General features: G+C 36.1%; 1 protein-coding gene across 2 annotated transcripts in view; it reads left to right on the top strand.

The window, feature by feature from the left end:
• The first annotated feature begins 1,493 nt into the window (after positions 1 to 1,493).
• Positions 1,494 to 19,341, top strand: part of anks1ab (ankyrin repeat and sterile alpha motif domain containing 1Ab) — an 81,190-nt gene continuing 63,342 nt past the window's right edge. For both annotated transcript variants that reach the window (XM_030133685.1, XM_030133686.1), the window contains exons 1-2: positions 1,494 to 1,579; positions 2,019 to 2,506. In XM_030133685.1, coding sequence (XP_029989545.1) covers positions 2,219 to 2,506 — 288 coding nt within the window. In that variant the 5' untranslated portion in view covers positions 1,494 to 1,579; positions 2,019 to 2,218. The remainder of the gene's footprint in view (positions 1,580 to 2,018; positions 2,507 to 19,341) is intronic.

Below are 19,341 nucleotides of genomic sequence, written 5' to 3' on the forward strand. Positions count from 1 at the left end.
AAAGTGCTTTTAGAACATGTGCAGTGATATTAAAAATGTCAATTGCGGACCTGGGGACCAATAGAGCAGGTGAAAACAGTGCTGCAGCTGAATGTTGAAAAGACATCCACGTGAGAAAAAGCACAAACAATTTAGGAACACATAACCTGCACACATAGATAGGATGTGCATGAAAACATTGCACTCCAGTGTGTGTTTACTGTACTAGTTGCCTCTCTGTGACTTGCACAGCGTGCATGTCTTTGTTAGAGAAGAGTGTTCATGAGTCACCACTGTCTTTAGCCTGGGGCTCAGCAGCCAGCCAGCTGAGGGGGGAAGGGGGGTGCATGTTTTATTTTAGTCCTTCTAATATGCCGTGAAGACATTATTATCTTAAAGCATGTTGTATTCAAGCGCCTCTATTGTTTAAAATGTGGATAATTTTAAGTGTTTCATCGCCATCATAGTCATAGTGATCACTACATGTGCGATTCAATGTGCCTCATTAGATGTGGCTTTTGTTATTGCCAGCTAAGCAGTGTGTGGCTGTGTGAGCTCTCCTTGGCAAGGGAAGGATGTTATCTTTTCTGTCATGAACATACCAGTGCTGCCCATAGGGAAGAGGTGAGCATGCAAAGAACTTGGCTGATTGAGGGCACAGAGGCGCACTGCGCACAGTTTGCCTGTGAATACTAAGGATGCCTCACAAGAGACCCTTTTGTCAGCATCAAGAAGATCGAGAAGAGTCATGAATAGCAAAAATGTGTGACATCTTTTGCACAGTCTTCCCGTATCATCAAAATTAACCTGTGCTGTTGCCAAGAATTTATGTTTTCCTTGTGCACCTGAGCCAATGAACGCCATAAAAAATACTTTATGGCATTTAAATTTTGGGAAATTATATCATTAGGATATTTTTCTTCAGATATATCATAGAAAAGTCAAGCAAATCAATGCAATCTAAAGATTTTGGCATAAAAGTAAGTGTTGCACCACTGTGAAGTGTCACCGTTTTGGCATAGCTGCATTTGTAACTGCAGTATGAAATATGTGTATGAAAATATAGCGGTGGATAAGCCTCTGCTCATTTGGAACCAAACAAACACATTTTCAGGTGGGATGGATGGATGGATGGATGGATGGATGGATGGATGGATGGATGGATGGATGGATGGATGGATGGATGGATGGATGGATGGATGGATGGATGGATAGATAGACAGATAGATAGATAGATAGATAGATAGATAGATAGATAGATAGATAGATAGATAGATAGATAGATAGATAGATAGATAGATAGATAGATAGATAGATAGATAGATAGATAGATAGATAGATAGAGCCCACACATATAAACCCAGGCAGTAAAGGAGGAATCCCATCTCGCCATCTTTAAAATGGAGCAGCCACCCAGTGCGTCAGTAACCTGATTACCTCAGCTGTCAGTCTGAATAAGGCCAGGCTTTGGGAACCACCCGTCCTTGGATCCTCACTACGGGACAGAACTAGTCCTCCTGAAGAGTCTGGAAACAACCAAGGAACAGGACGGCCACAAAGATGAGGAGCAGGGAAAACACCAGGGCTACAAACTGACCTGGTAAGAGGTGGTAGGAAGTGAGACTTCTTTGTGTCAGTTTATGGCTTTTTAACTACACAATTTGCAGAAGAAATTAAGACATTTTCTAAATTGTATAGATTTGAATACAGTTATTTGTGTCTGTGTGAGTTGTATGCATTGTAAGTGTGTAGATTCACATTCATGTGTAGTTATTTATTTTGCTTCTATCATTAAATTCCTCTTATACATAGTTCTGGGATTATTTTGTCTATGGCCAAATGACATACAGTAACTGATTAAAAAAGTGCAACTATGAGAGACAGAAGGAAGCATATGAATGTGTAGGAGTGAAGTTAAAGAGCTGCCTCTTTGGGAGAGCCAGTCAAAGGGGAGGGCAGCAGGATACAACCAGTGGGTGGACCTTGATGATTGTTTCTGTGAACAAGTCTTTCACTTACATGCCTTTCCTTCCAAACAGGAGCACTTTAGAAGAGTTGGAGTCAGTTCATGCACATGCACACATTTTTAGGAATCTGTGGAGCCGATGTTTACTCAACACAGCCATTGACAGGTTTCACAAGTAACTTGGATAATTTTTTGGACTGTCCAGTGGCTATACGTCAGCATACTGCAAATAACTGTGGATTTTAAGCTGCTGCTTTTGGCAGCCCTAAAACAATGGCACAGTGCATGGAAGAGGCAAACCTAGACAAGGTGGTCCAGAATCCAAAGGACATCGAGGACTCAAGTGAAGTTTTTGCTGAGTCTGCATCAGCACCCGTCAGCGTCAGAACTACAGACCTGGGTCTGATTCGAAACTTGTCCAAGTCGGACTCTGATTTGTTGGCGTCACCACCTGGTGAAGAAGAAGGAGGTTTTGCTGGCCGCAGTGGATCTGTGTCTAACTGCAGCTCTGGGCAGCCGTCCATGGAGCGCATGCCTTCGTTTGCCTCTGAGTGGGATGAGGTAATACTTAAACTCTGGGGATGGGAAACAAGTGGGAGGGTGTACAGGACACAGGGAGTGGCACCGTGGGTGTTAAAGCATGGACAAGCTTTCAAGAGTGTGTTATGTACATAAGACAGAGTGAATTTGTGAGAGAGAAAAATGAAAGAAATAGGAACAGGCGAGGCAGCACATTTGAGGAGAGGGAAGGAAGGAAGGAAGAGGGAGAGAGCCGAGGCAGCAGTATGAGAGCGATCAGGGGTCCAGCAGAAGCAGTGATGGAGTGTAGTAACTTTACCCAGGCTGTCGGCGTAGAACGCCTGCGGGCGAGTGCTTGAATGCATGAATGGCTTGATCACTTGCACCGACCTCCCTGTAGCAGCCCTGGCATCCAAGACTAATTGGGCTTGTGCTGTCATTCCACATCCACTCAGTACATGTCTCTGGGGCCGACCCACGCTTCCACTGTCTCCTCCTGAACTCCTCTGGCTCCTTTGCTGTGTCTTACGCCATCTACTTTCAGCAATCCCCATCCCCATTATCCCCAAAAGCCTAAACTTGTGATTTTTGAGCACTTTGGAGCTTCAGTGCAGCACACCCTAAAGCACTGCAAAGACACTGAAATTATTAAAAAGGAATTCACCACAACTTCCAAACACTCTTAAATAGTCAAAGCCCATGGGGATGATGGCCGATGACTGACAATATAATATTATTGTGCATAGCCCTGATGATAAAATTATGCAATTTCTTTTCTTTTTTATAATTTTCACAGCAGAGGAAGACTTCTGACACATCCTGCTTGGCTCTTATCATGATGATAACATTAAGATATCTCACCCTAACTCATTTTAGTAAAATCAGTGATTTGATGTCTGATATCTTGTGGCGTAGCCAGAGAGATTTACATTAAACAAGAGTTTCAGGTCAGATCAGAACTTTGTAGACTCCAGGCCACTTGGGTGTCTCTAATATGAGTGGTTTTACTCCACTGTATTTATTTATTTATTAGAAAAATAATCTGCTTTAGAGATAAAATGTGTGCAATTTTAGATATTTGGATAAAATTATAGGATAATATATTTATACATCCAACACTAGAGGGAATTGAAAAGTATTGTAATATGTAGACAGGGTTTTGGTGGCTCAGATACAAACCATTCTTTTATTAATTTATAAAATTTCACATTTTACCCAATACAGAATGTTGAAAAATATATCCAACTAACACTTTTCCCCTTTATTATTGACCCAAATTTAGGAAAGTTTCACTGCTTTTATTCCAGAAGCATGTTGGTGCTGGACCAGTGTGGTAAAAGATACTAAATATGTCATAGTGAAGTTAACTGGGATCATGGGAGTTGTTTTTATTACTGATGAAAATCTATTTTGTCAGATTCACGTTTTGAGGATGGTGTAATGCATTCACGTCTTATTCACATTAGCATTCATACTAATGAAAGAGTTGTAACATGAGTCAAATATGTTAGTGTCATATTTAAGAAATGATGCTGTCCATTGCAAAGGACATTCCATTAATAAATAAATAGAAATTGTTTTAAAAATGCATCTGAAAAAACTGTTGCATTATGCCATTTCCTATTAAGAAAACTGTTTGTTAAAAAGCAAAAACTTTCACACTTTCCTGGGTCTCAGGAGGATATATTAAGATTTTGAACATTATTGGAAATACTTTATTGAATGTAAGAACACAGATCAACAAAATATATAACATGGGCTTAGTCTTTTTTAGATATGTTGATGTGGAAATCAAGGTTATAATAGTTTTGGATTTTTCATTATAGTTTAGTTTTATTTAGTTTTGACTTTCTTTTTCTCTAATTCAGTTAGTTTTAATTCGTTTTTAGAGCAGGTTTGCTAGTTTTTATTAGTTTTCGTTATTTTCTAAATGCTTAGTTTTAGTTTTGTCAAATCTTTTATCTTCTTCGCCGTCGTATTCAAATAAATCCCAGGCAGGACTCTGCTGCTTTCTCCCAACTTTAGTCTCCATGTTTGCAGGTAGAGTGGGGACGGGAAAACGACTCTAAACAACAAGTGATGAGAAGTGACAGATCGTTAAATAACATATGGTGCCAGCAGCTAAAATTGCTTGAGGGAAATAAATTGATTTCTTATCAATCTGACATCGACAAAGACAAAAACGAAGGGAATTTTATCCATAATTTTTATTCGTTTCAGTTAGTTTTATAAGCACACAATACAGTTTCAGTTAGTTATCGTTTTTTTCTTTTAATTGTATTTTTTTTTTTTCAGTTAACGAAAATGTTTTTTCAATTCTAGTTTTCGTTATTTCGTTAATTTTCGTTAACGATAATAACCCTGGTGGAAATGTTACATGGTGGAGTCCCTCAGGCAAACAACAGCTGTGAGAAAAGTTGTCAAACAATAGCCTTGGAGCCCCTTTAGACTGGCTACTATGGTCTGTCATGACCTGTTTGATCCATCCAACAGGAGTAGAATGATACCACCTTCTAATTACTGGTTAATCTGTCCCTTTATCATCTTTCCATGTCCCATGTCTGATCTGGCTCCGCCCCTGTGCTCTCTGGCAGAACTGTTTATTCAGGCCATGTTGGGTGGGGCGTCCTGTTCTCAAGGGCATCCTGTTTTGCAGCTGCTCCCAAGTGTCTGTTTCTCTTCAAGAATTTAAGGGATTTGTTTGGGTTGGATTTCTGAGTGCGTTTGGAAGGGGGGGCCATGGGCAAAAATTGACTTTAGTTTGTGTTCATATCTCATGAAGCGATCAACCGCCACCAAACATCAGAACGACACACAAAGCTCAGAGGGAGGCTGAGCTTCAGGTTAGAGGCATGAACGCACCGCATGCACATGTTGATATCTCAACATGCACACGCAGAAATCCAAATTACTGAATACTAATATAACCGCAGGGAAGGAGAGTTATGATATGCATACAATATTTATTTAGGTAATAATGTAAATGATATCATATCTGGCAGTTTGTGACTATTTTGGGGGTGGTTATATTGGAGTTTATTTGATTGAAATACACTGTGTATATTTGCTGCCACTAGGTGTCTCTCAATGAAAACAATAGCAAAATTTATGAATCGCTATGCTTAGCAGATCCACCAGCTATCTTCTTTTTTTGTTTTACAAAAAAGTGTGAATAATGTTTCAGAGCATTTCACCCAGATGTGACTATATAGCTTACAGTTTTATTCACATCACTTTTAGTCATTTTATATTCACATTATGTCATTTCAGTGTAATGAAATAGCGGCAAATATGGTTAAACACTTATGTTAGCTTAGGAAATGGGATATGCCACCATTGCAGGTGACCTAATGAAACAGAGCATTATGACTGAATGAATTATGGATTCCTCAGAACTTCAGCTTCATTAAAAACATCTGATATAATTTGAGGACATACGACACATCAACAAAACATATAGTTGTTTTAATGTGGAAATACATTATTAAATATATAAATGAAAGAAAAATTTGTCATTTTCATTTGTCATGATTTTAAACAAGTAAACAAACATCAACAATATCATTCTAAAATAATAATTCACTGTTTTTTTTTGGTTTTTTTTGAAACATTATTTCTGTCACCTGCGAAAACATTTTATCTAATACAACCTACAATGAGGTGGGGTTATCTTGACCACCTCACAGTGCCACTATTGTTAACATGTTTTAAGTCTTGCAGCACTGAGCAACAAAGTAACGCATTACAGTACCGTGACTACTTTTTTAGGGTAAAAAGTAGTGTAACGTGTTACTACTGAAAGTTTGGTAATGAAACGCAGTTCCTTTTTCAACTCGGCACAACATTACTTTTCTTAGGGACAGATTTGACAAGTGTCATGTACAATTTTTCACCCCAATTTTTTTTAAGCCCTAAGAATTATGTACATGCTCCAAACCATCAAGCATGTGCTACCGCATGTAAAGTCATCCGGTAGTGAAACAGCTGCACCTGCGCAATAGAGGGTTGGCACGTGACGTCACCGCTAGTGGAAGTCACCGCGGTTCCGCCCACTGAGTGGCAGAAAGGGGGAGATGAGTGAAAGTGTTGGCTTTAATACTGTCTAAACTTAAGAACAATATTTAATAAAAAATGAGGACGAGCTGTTGTGCGATTGATTGTATGAACAGGTTTGAAAAGCAGTCGGCGCTATCGTTTTACAGACACCGAAAGACAAAGAAAAGAGAAGTAGATGAATCCACAAATCCAGGAAACCACACCTAGATCTGTGGATCCTGTTTGGTGTCAGCTAACATTAATTTATTCTTTATTTTTGGGTAAAATCATACCTTAAATGATGTATTGTTTTGGTTAACGTTACTTCTTAGTAAAGCTCTTGGTTTGATGATCTTTCATGGTTTTTGTCTTCATTTTGTGATTCTGAACCTTGTACTCCTACATGATTTGTAAACTAACTTAAACTGAGGCTAACCCAGTTTTTCAAATACGAGGCTACTCATGCACAAAGCTACGACGGAGTATTAGGGCCACATAAGAAAATAAAAACACTATGAGTATAAAGTAAAAAAATATGGATATAAAACCCGTAATTTTATGATAATAAAGTCAAATACAAAAAGAATCACAATGTTATGAGAATAAAGTTGTAGTTATAAAAAAACTCATAAAAATGTCATTTGTTTATGAGATTAAAGTCGTCATATTCTGACAATAAAACCATAACATTACAAGAATAATGTCATAATTTAAAAATAGGTGGGAAAAATATCATAATTTACAAGAATACAGTTGTACCCTGCTGGTCCACAGCAGTAGTATCTGTGTTGTATAAAGTACTGGATCTGAACTAGACTCAGTAAATCTCCTCAGTACCAGTAGATCATGCATATATTCACTGGAGTCAGTCCACGGTCTACTATAAATGCACTGTGGATCAGCTGGTTCTGGGCCCTAGTTTTGGACTCTGGTTGTCAGTGATGATGAAACCATGTATATTTGCTTCAGGTAAAAATAGTGATGATCCCCTACACCCTGGATGTCAGGATACTCCATTTCTGTCCACATGTCAATGTTCATGGACCACTTGTTCTTTGGTAGCTCATACAGATCCATGTCCAGTCCAATTGTCCTTAATTTAATTTCATATATCACATTTTCCCAGTCTGGCTGTGTTTACTGCTATACTCCGTCATGTTGAGCAGGTTGGTTTTTGCCACTCAGTCTGACTTTGGGGGGGGGGTGACGTATGTGCATACCCTCTATAGTCACAGGCTCTCATTTCACCTCGTTTCACTAGGTAACTAAACAAGAGTTGGACAAAAAATGATAAGCCCTTATGTATTTTGTATTTTTGTGTATGCCCATAAGATGTATTGAGGCTATGTTATTTCATATTGTTTGATGTGGCTTAATGGTGTTGTTGTGCTGAAGCCAAAAGTAGTCCAATGTTTTCTTGTCAAGTGCTCTGTTTGTGGCATTTTTTTATAACAAGGAGCACCAAAGAAATACCTGTTACATCCTCCATAGTGGAACTTAATGTAGGCCTACACATTTAGGAACAGATACGTGGCTCTGCCCAAAGTCGAGCAACATAAAAGTAATGTAAAAGTAACGAGTAATGTAAAAAGTTACCTTCCATAGAGGGCAACTAAGTAAAGTAATGGATTACTTTTGAAAGGAAGTAACAAGTAACGAACGAAAGTTGCTTTTTAAAAGTAACTTCCCCAACACTGATCATAAGCATTTTTCAGTCTAAACTAGGGCAGCGTAGTGGATCTAACAGTCAAACCCATCCAGCTGGAGTCATAAAAACTTTGTCCCTTCTGAGCTACTGTAGAGACATGGCGGACTCTACCATGAACACTTGTTTCCTTAATAAATAAATCATTTACTCTGATATACCAAAAACACAACAGCTATGTTTCACATGATTATACAATTATGAATCAAAAATCTTTATAATCAGTTTTTATTATTACATCCGTATATATCTAAAGCTTTAGCATATTGCTAAAATCAAATGTTTTACATAACGTGAAGGCTGCTAACCTGACTCCTGTTGAAACCGGAGGACTTTCACACTGTAAGTCCAGTTTTCTCATGTGATATGACAATATATTTCGTTGTCATGATTTTTTTATGTGATTCTATGTTTTATATTACTATGAAGAAGGCGTTTTAACTTTCTGTATTGCCCTTTTACTGTTTATCAGAAGTTAGAAGCAAAAAAATCACCTGTTTTTGTCCAGACATTGATGCTAGCTGCTGTTAGCTAGCTTAGCTCTCACGATTGACAACAGGTGACACATTAGAGAAGTTAATCTTTATTTACAATGATTCAAAACTGCTGTTCGACATTTCCTATCAAATTAACATGGAGGTAAGTCATCTTTTATGTTGCTAGTGTTGGTGAACTAATCTATACTAATCTACCATAATATCACCATTAGCTAGCTAGCTAAAATATGATCTGTCTGTTGAGCCGCATTATGTAATAAATTCCCATTATGTCATAAAAGTTCAAAATGTAATAAGAATGTCACGTCATCCTGTAATAAAGTCGCATTATGTAATAAACTGACGCATTTTGTAATAAACTACCTCAATGCATTATGCAGTAAATTTTTTTCACATTATGTAGTAAGTTATTACAATTTGAGAGATTTATTACAAAATGCACTTGACACATTTTTATTTTAAAAAAATGTAATAACATGGTTCATTATATAATAACAATCCAAATTAATATAATTTCAAAGCAATTTAGAAGAAATTAGTCACAGGAGCTCCAGATAATGTAATCAGAACTTTAACCACACAGTTTACAGATTAATTTAGCACATTGTTATTCTATTGTGTCAGTTGTGTCTGATACAGTATCTTATGATTTTAGAAAAATGTTCCTTGACACCCTCAGATTGAACAGTAAACATTTATTGTGTGTTTTATCTATTTATATCACAGAGATAAGCTTTAGTCCATTTTCCTGAAAATAAAAAATGTGTCATGTGCATTTTGTAATAAATTTCTCAAATTGTAATAACTTACTACGTAATGCAAAAAAATTTACTACATAATGCATTGGGGTAGTTTATTACAAAATGCGTCAGTTTATTACATAATGCGGCTTTATTCCAAGATGACGTGACATTCTTATTACATTTTGACCTTTTATTACATAATGGGAATTTATTACATAATGCGGCTCAACATATGTCACATATTTTGCTAAATGGTAATCTTCTTCTCCCCAAAAATAAGAAAACAAAAAAAATTATAGACCGACAACTGAAAGTACTGATAACAGACAGTTAAAAGGGAAGTTTCTTATAATGAGCTCCATCACTATCTTACAGAGTCCAAAAGAAAAAACCAACATGAAAGTGGATCCATGGACGCAAGGTGTAAAAGTTTTAGGCCACCTTTACCGTTGTAGTTTTTGCAGGAATGTAATTGGCACAAAAATGGAGGTTATACTTTCTTTTTAAAAGTTCAACAACAATTCAGAATATCTGTGCACATTATTAAAAACAAAAACAGATCAGAAGTAAATGGCTGCCACAAGGAAAATTCAGTATTTAGTGTGACTTCGGTGCATTTTGGAACTTTCTACAGTCTTAAAGCTTTTTTAAGTTATCTAGTGACTTCTTTAGACTGGTACATGATGATGATAATGTCTATAGGAGCTTCTACAGCTTCTACAATATTCTCCTGTTTTACAAAAGTGTTTGTTTTTAATGCTGCTTATGTATTTGAGATGTATCTTGATGCTCAGATTGAGAAATTCATATGTATGATCATTATCTCCGTGTTGTTTAAACAACAAACCTAATAGTGGCTTCAGACTTTTGCATTGTACTGTATATCCTTACATTAGTGTGTTTAAATCCTTTTCTCAGAACTGCCTAATTTTATAGATAATGGGAATTAAGATGTGCCGGAAACAGAATGGAAGAAAGAGAGATGGGAAATAGATCTGGAATGTTGCTCTTGGCTCCCTCAGCCTCTAATGCATCTCATTTCTCTGTATTTTAAGGTGATTTTTTTCTTTTTCCAGAGGGCAAATTTCCAAGGTAACCTTATTACGTAACAATCTTGGATTTCAGTGACCATCCTACACTTTACTAATATTAGATATGACATATGATTTAAGGGCTTGATATGCTCCCCATCTGTGTGATACTCATAAGGCAAAGGTTAACACAACCACATGTTACAGATGCTTGAGTGGCTTTATTCGTGTGTGTACTCTAAATTTCCCAACGGGATTCCTTAGATCATTATACATGCAAGCTTTTAAAGTGCATACAGTACGGTGAGTGTGTTTCTATGCATCTTCAGTCACTAATGTAGGAGATTTTACATAACACAAGTAGCTTGGGACCTGTAATGAAAATATATGTTGTAATATGGAAATTTGACTTTTTCTAATATAACAAATCTATAAACTTGATTATAATGTGTTATATGTATGGCATAGAATTGGCTTTTGGCATTGAAGGCTTTTTTTTTTTTTTTTTTTTCAAAAAGACATTACATCTCCTTATATGACAACACTTACATAATTTTAAGAATTTCAATTAACAGCTGCACTGACCACATCAATAAAATATGTTAATGTTGGTAATTTCAGCTGATGAAAAGGTACTATTTTCAAAGTATGTGCAAGCTGGTTTATAATTCATATAGAGAAGTACGGCAGAGTGAACACATGCCCAGATCTGTTTAGACAGATGTGGTCCATGAATATGAGAGTAGTGATGTTGATGGCGTTTGCTAGGAGTAGTTGGGGGGGGTTAGTGCCTAACAATATGCCTAACCTGCCATATTGTCCGTATAATTTGTCACACACGATACACCGCTTTGGTAGACCTACGTATTATTCATTGTATTGTGTAACAGGAATATGCAGCTCTTTTGAAAAGCAGATGCTTACACTGAATTTGGAAATTACACTTGTTACAGATAATGAAACAAAACCACTAGTAACTTTTAATTTTGACTTAAACTAAAGTAGTGTTCTTTTGTGAATGAGAGCATGATAGATGTATGTGTAAAGATTTGTTCTTAACCTTCAAGACCCCCTCAGCCATATTATAAGATAGTAGGAAAAAGTGCTAAAAAAATGTTGAATTGACACCTCTATTTATGTGAATATTTAGTTTATTTGATGTTTCCTACTGCATTCGAATTACTAATTATTTTTATTTTCATGCAGCGAAGGCTTGTTGTACATGAGATCACATTTGGTTCTAAAATTTTCATAGTGTCGCAGATATTCCTGATAGTCTTGCCCCTTAAATTCAGATTGCTGGAGAGCCTCAGTGTACAAACTATTGAATACACTTAAAGTTGAACATTACTGTAAGCAAACCTGTAATTAAGCAAATGTGTGTGGTAGATGCTAATGTTTGCTGTCTGAAAATGTGCGTGTGTTAGTCCAAAAACACAGTAATATGTCACAGAAAAAAAGCTGCACGTATCATCATGAAATATTTACAGTTCACCACTGAGCCCAACATGATTTAAATGTTAGTATATTTGGTTATTTTATTTAGGCTGTATAGTTTCAGGCTACCAAATGAAAAAATCATTCCAAATCATGAGCACTGGCCAGCCCATCTGTCTATATTGACAATAGAACTCAGCTGGTAATCAGGTTTCCAGATCAATGCCAGGGAAGCAGCCGGTACTTTTGAGTAGTTTATTATATCAGCCGTCATTTTAGTTTTTCTCTTTTAATTTTTGAGCTTACTGACATCATTTATGGACTCTGGAAAGTATTGTGCATTTTTATGTCTAGAGCACATTGCTAAGAGATTTTCTCTATCTATTCAGCTAGCTTGTTGTTCACAAGACCAGAAAGCTGGGAGGAAGGGAGTCAGTGACATGTAAAAATTATCACAAGCATAATTAAAACACATATTAACACATTAGCGACTATCCTTGTTTGACTTTTCTGTGTCATTGGCCTCTGAATCCTGTTCACTACTACACAGATTTATTAGTACTACTACTACTACTAATAATAATAATAATATAATAATAATAATGCAAAGTTTTATTTAAAGGTGCTTTTCAAAACTCTCCAGGTAACTATACAGAGAATCATAAGTAACATACACGTAAAATACAAGATTATACATTACAAAAGATTCAACAATAAATAGAAATAAAATAAAACCAGGTGCTATGCATATCAAATACATTACAGTAACAGTATACATAGCTCACTTTTGACCTTGTTAAAATGGTCTCAACGTATAAGTACGTATGTGACAGATGGAATAATACAGTCTGTTTTGACAAGATCTGAGCCTCCATACAGTGGTTACTCCAGTGGACAGTTACTCTACAGCTGTTTTCTTGTATATTCACCAAGGTTTGTTGTTTTAGTTGCATTTCAGCCAACACAGTGGATGCTGATGCACCATCCCATACACTGACATTCAGACCAATACTATAACTTTGCTGTTCTTGGCAGTAAGATAAGATAAGATAAGATAAGATAAGATAAGATAAGATAAGATGGGGAAATTTAACAGTTTATGGCAGCAATATGCATCACACCAGTCCAAAAGAAAAGGCAGGTAGAAATAAACGTTCTTAAAAGTATAAAAAAGTATAAAAAAGTATACATGTTTGAGTATAAATCAATTGTTAGATTATAATTAACCGATTTTTTTTTTTTTTTTAAGTTTAAATTATACATCTACATCAACATGTACTTAGACATAAGGAACCACACAGACACAATACAAAAAAAATTATACAACAAAACTACAAACCTATTAAACACAAAAAAGAGAAAACAAAAAAACCCAAAAAAACCCCACAACAACAACAAGATAAATAACATGATCAACCCCTCTTAAAAATGCTCAATAACAGATTTTTAAAGAAAAAAAAACAGAAAGGTTTTTTTTGGATGTTATCACCATGAAGTGAGTAATAACTAGTATTAGAATATGTTCAAATGTGACAAAACATCAGATTAGTAGCATTAAAAATGTTTTTATTTCATTGTTTTCATATCACTTTCTGATATTGGGTTTTAAATACATGTTTCTTTGCTTCAAAAATTAAATGTGTGGTATAGCTGAGTGGACATTTTTTGACAAAAAAATAAACAAAACAGAAAAACCTCAATTGCATTGAGTTTTTTTCATGCCTAAGGAGGAATAAAAACTCTCAAGAAAAAATCTCAACTAAGGTTCTCATAATTCATGCATGAAAGGATTAATTTTCCAGTTGTACCCCAGTGCTGTTTTAGATACATACAATTTCCTCCTTTAGCCATTCCCTTGGAACCTCTCTCACACCATTATAAACCATTATAGTACATGTAGTCTTTTCCTCAACTGGGTTTGTCACTGTGGTGTAATTGAATTGTTTTTTTTCTTTCCTTCCATAGGAAACCAGCAAATAGCTAATTTATTTCCCTTAACCAGATGCATGGAAGCTTAAGCATTATTGATGATATAGGAAAAGCCAGATCAGCCTACAGGGATAAAGTCTATAACGTCCACATTTGAATGTGTTCCTTTCTAGCTTGTTGATTGTTGCTGATTTACAAAAGCTGGAAATTAACTGTCGTAATAAGTGTCTCATTACCCCCACTATTTAATTAAGTTGGATTTAATCATGTTTAATCATCGTGACTGACTGAGAATAACCTGAGAGAAAAACCTGATGAGATTCTATTGGAAGAAAAGTGTGCCTTAACATGTTCTTATGTTTGTTTGTTTTTTTATTCAGATTTTATCACTAAATTCCTCAGGTAGTAAAAAAAGAAAAATCTAAACTTGTGTTCAGGTTTTGATCAAAAACAGGTAATGATATCTGAAGCAGGAGCAGAATGAAGCGAGGATAAATCGAGACCATTTGCTGAATCAGAGCAAAGTGAGTCGCATTTGACTTGATTTGCAATCCAAACAAGAAAAATGCTTCCACCACATCCTGCACTTTTTCACTGTATGACTTGAGCATGAAAAGATGACACATGATTTGCAGTGTGTGCAGGAAACGAAGAGCAGATCAACCTGTATTAGCATGTAAATCACTTAAAGAGGGAGTGCTATCAGAGCAAAGCGCTTTTGATTTAATGAGGCAGCCCACTCGAAGCGCCACGTCTGCATGTCTATTACGTGTCTGTGTGATTAGATCTCTTCAGTTGGATCATTTCAATCCCTTTCCCAGACATTCTCTTAAAACTGTACTTTGTTTCAAATGCTTTTCCGCTAAGTTATCTTTTAAGATAAGGTCACTGGTCTTAAACCCAGCTGGTAAAGGAAAGATTTACCTAATACTTAACTGGCAGTCCTAAACAGCTACCAACATTTAATAATTACGGTGGAAAAACATTTCCTTTAAATGTCAATTTTTTGCAGTTAAGAAGAGACAAAACAGTCTAGTTGTTGCCTGTTTTCAGATGACTGAAAGCAAAAATTGTTTACAGAGACACAAAGAAGCTGTTGAGTTTGTTCCTTCCCTTTCATCCGAGTTTTTAAAAATAGGCTATTACTTGTTTAACTGACCTGTGTTAACATTTAAACTTTATTGCATAGCAAAATAGTACTGATTGCTGATGCAGCTTATTTAAAAATACCATGAAACAGAAGAGTACTTGCAGAGCGCAGGAAGTAGTAGTGCGGTAGTAGGTTTTTACCAATTTATAACTTTATAGCACCAAAACTAGCCACAAACTAATCTATCAGAAGTAAGATACATTTATTGAATAATAATAATAATAATAATACATCACACTTATTTAGCGCTTTTTTGGCCACTCTTGGACATGCCTATGAAATTAATTGTGCTTCATGTCGTACTTATAAGCAAGAGAGCAAGGTTATAATAGTTTTGGATTTTTCTTTAAAGTTTAGTTTTACTTAGTTTTGACTTTTTTTTCTCTACATCAGTTAGTTTTAATTTGTTTTTAGAGCAGGTTTGCTAATTTTTATTAGTTTTAATTTTTTTCTAAATGCTTAGTTTTAGTTTAGTTTTAGTATGAATTGTAGTTTTGTTGTATCTTTTATCGTCTTCGCCGTCGTATTCAAATAAATCCCATACAGGACTCTGCTGCTTTCTCCAAACTTTAATCTCCATGTTTCCAGGTAGAGTGGGGACGAGAAGACGACTAAATGATAAGTGATTAGAGGTGACGGACCGTGAAGTGCCGTATGGTGGCGGTAGCTAAAAGTGCTAGAGCGAAATAAATCGCTTTCGTATCAATCCTACATTGACAAAGATGAAAATGAAGGGAATTTTATCCATAATTTTTATATGTTTTAGTTAGTTTTGTAAGCACACAATACAGTTTCAGTTAGTTATCATTTTTTCTTTTTAATATAGTTTTTATTTATTTCAGTTAACAAAAATGTTTTTTTTTTAATTCTAGTTTTCATCTTTTTGTGAGTTTTCGTTAACGATAATAACCTTGCAAGAGAGGCGCAAATTCAGCAAAAAAATCGCCATAAATGCACCACACTGGACCTTTTTATTATGTGAATTATGTGCATGGGCAGAACCTAGGGGGAGCAGCCATTGCTGGCCAGAAGTACCATTGTTCATTCTGGATGATCAAGTGTGAGTAAACAAGCTGCAGTCAGTGAGCGAGATTGAGTGGAAAGCACATGTTTGCACTTAATGTTTGTGCCATTGGAAGCGTTCCACTCCACTGTTGTTCTAGAGACGCAACCCAGCACTGGTCGATAATGTGTCATCTTAGACCAGTGTCTGCTGTACAGGGTCAGTGACCAGTTCATCACAACCCAGGCAATTGGACAATACAATGTGTCTGCATCACTACCGGTGCTGGAACAGCCCATGAAGGAGGAAACATGTCACAGTACCATGAACATGCTGCTATTATGTGGAAACAACCAGACAGCTTCTGTGATGGTCATCATCCATATTTACAAACTGGATGAGATTTAAAGCAGATAAAATGAGTGTTTTGTGAGTCAATTGACAGCTTGTGTTGCAGCGTGTAGGACTCATTTACTGTAGCTTTAAAGTCTGATATGTAGACAAGCATGTGTACATTTTTCTATGCCTTTTCTTCTTTACATCATGAATCTGGTCTACTGAACTGGAAGGCCAACTAAATACATAGACAGTTTTGGGTGAAGTTGAGAACTGATGCCATTGGTGCACAGTGATACACATGATCCAAGTTAAGATGTTATATTTTTTATCAATGGTGAAATGGACAAGTTTAGTTTTAGTGAGATCATATTTGTATAAACTGTACACCAACCGAGGAGAAAAATGTGTGTTGATTTTAGTTAAATAATACTGTTGAACGCAGGTGTCAAACATGCGGCCCGGGGGCCAAATCCGGCCCACCAAAGGGTCCAGTCTGGCCCCTTGGATGAATTTGTGAAATGCAAAAATTACACTGAAGATATTAATCATTTTAGTTCAGGTTCCACATACAGACCAATTTAATCTCAAGTGCATCGGATCAGTAAAATACTATCATAATAACCCATAAATACTCACAACTCCAAATTTTTTGTCTTTGTAAATGTAAAAATTTTCATGTCATTTTACTGTATTTACACTAAAACAAACCAACATTTCACAAAAACACGAATAACTTCAACAAATATAAACATTTGGAAATGTCTGAAGTGTAATTTTAACAATATTCTGCCTGTTATTAAATGTTTTGTGTATTTGTCGATCCACTGTGATCTGTAAGTCGTAATTTACATGTTTAAATGATAAACTGAGACATAATATTGTTAAAATTGCACTTAGTTTTCTTAAGAAATTTCAGTTTGTTCAAGTTATTCACATTGTTTTAAAGGATAGTTGGTAGATGGAAACATTTTCATCACATAATTTTACTTTTTTTGCTCTAAAACATAGAAGAAAGTTTGGAGTTGACATTATTTATAGGTTATTATGTTATTATTTCACTGGTCCAGCCCACTGCAGATCAAATTTGGCATAATGTGGCCCCTGAACTGAAGTGAGTTTGACACTCCTGCTGTAGAATGAGAAGACAAGTGAACTATTAGCATTGAAGGAGGAGGAGGACTGAACATTTTTTTTTTTTTTTTTTAAATTTAGCTGACAGTTTCAACATGGGATGGGGCTTTTTTCACTGTACAGGAACATGAAAAATTATTCCAGCCTTTGGCCCTTTATAAAAATCTGTTTTACAGTAAGATGTTTGTCTCTAACCCGTGCCCAAACCTTTCATCGATCTGTACGAGAAATTAGTGCAATACTTTTCTGTAAAATCCTGCTGTGGGATAGATCAGTGGTTCTCAACCAGGGGGGTGCGAGCACATGGCGGAGTGCGTTAGCGACTACTGTTGTACATCACAACATTATAAATCACTCGGCACATACTGCAGATAGTCAGTGATAAGGTGAGGGGAGCTCACTTTCACTTGCACTTTCTCACAGCTTTATTGACACGTCCTCCACATACAGGTCCGTCGCGTTACTTGTTGAATTATGTATTGAGGTCTGTGAGTGGGGGGTGCATCTGGCACATCGCCTCCCCGTCACAAGTTTGTTTTTGAGGGGCAGCAAGTACTCATTGATAAGGTGAGGGGAGCTCACTTTCACTTTCTCACAGCTTTATCTACAGAGCTCTATAACCCACCACGTCCTCCACATACAGGTCCTTCGCATTACTTGTAGAAGTACACCCCCCCCCCCCCCCCCCCCCCATCCCACTATTATTTTTGGGCCTAGGGGGGACACCAGTAGGCTGATAATGCCATTAGTGCAGCTTGGTTCAAAGAAGGTTGAGAAACTCTGTGACTGAAGAACAGAAGACCGCATGATCTCCTCAGCAGAATTAATAACTCCGCTAAAATTTACTTAGGGGGTCAAATGAGTGGCCATTTTTGTCACAAAAAAAAAGTTGTAAGAAATGCATAGAACTGTGTTGAAATAATGCTAATACATTTGTGCACAGACTACTGATATTATTTGACAGTGGAAGCTATATTTTCAGAAATATTGGATTTGGAATAGCACGTGTATGTGGAAACTTTTGCTGGTGGACGGACGTGACATTACCCATGATGCTCTGGTCAGTACCAGTACTATATTAGTAATAAACTTATATACTTACTATTGCTAATTCTCCTCTTATTCATAAATGTTAGTATTGTGGATCTAAAACAATAACAGCTGACACAAAAACACAAAATGTGGCAGTGGACGGATGTGACATGGTTGTTATGGGTCCCATCATACTGATGCGCTGCAGCCATGTCACCGTTTCCACAAATGATCCCTGTGCAAAAACTAGTATCAGAATTATTTATTGTATAGTTTATCATCATACTAAAGAGTAAATAACAATATAGAATTGTTATTTCTTTATAAAAATGCTTATTATTAGAAAACTGTTGATTTAAAAAGTGACGTGTGACATTCTTAATGTATGTATTGGTGTAACATAAGCAGGATGGATCAGCACCATACTCCATATTGCAACCTGTAAAAATAAAACATGATATGTAGTATATAATCTTGTAAGAAAAATTGGGGAATCTAAAAGAACAGAATATTTGTTTTTCAGGTAAATTCAGTTCAGATATAACTTGGCCATTTGTGACATGAAAATATAGCATTAATTGTGATGAAACTGAACATTTTGAGCTGAAAACATAGTTCATATGAGCATCAACATGTTGCAACAGAACTGAAATCCTGTAAAGTTGCGTAACTTGCATTTACCAACACAAAGTTCCTTTGGGGATTCACTTATATTGATTTCTTATGCACAAAGACATAAATAAGACCACTAAGCAAATTTTAGCCGAACTGTAAAATAACTTCATTTTATTCTAAAAATTTGTATTGAGCAAGTAATATTTTCTATGAATTTCTAGCCGTGTACT

The sequence above is a fragment of the Sphaeramia orbicularis genome, chromosome 5 (assembly GCF_902148855.1).
Source record: "Sphaeramia orbicularis chromosome 5, fSphaOr1.1, whole genome shotgun sequence".
Lineage (NCBI taxonomy): Eukaryota > Metazoa > Chordata > Actinopteri > Kurtiformes > Apogonidae > Sphaeramia > Sphaeramia orbicularis.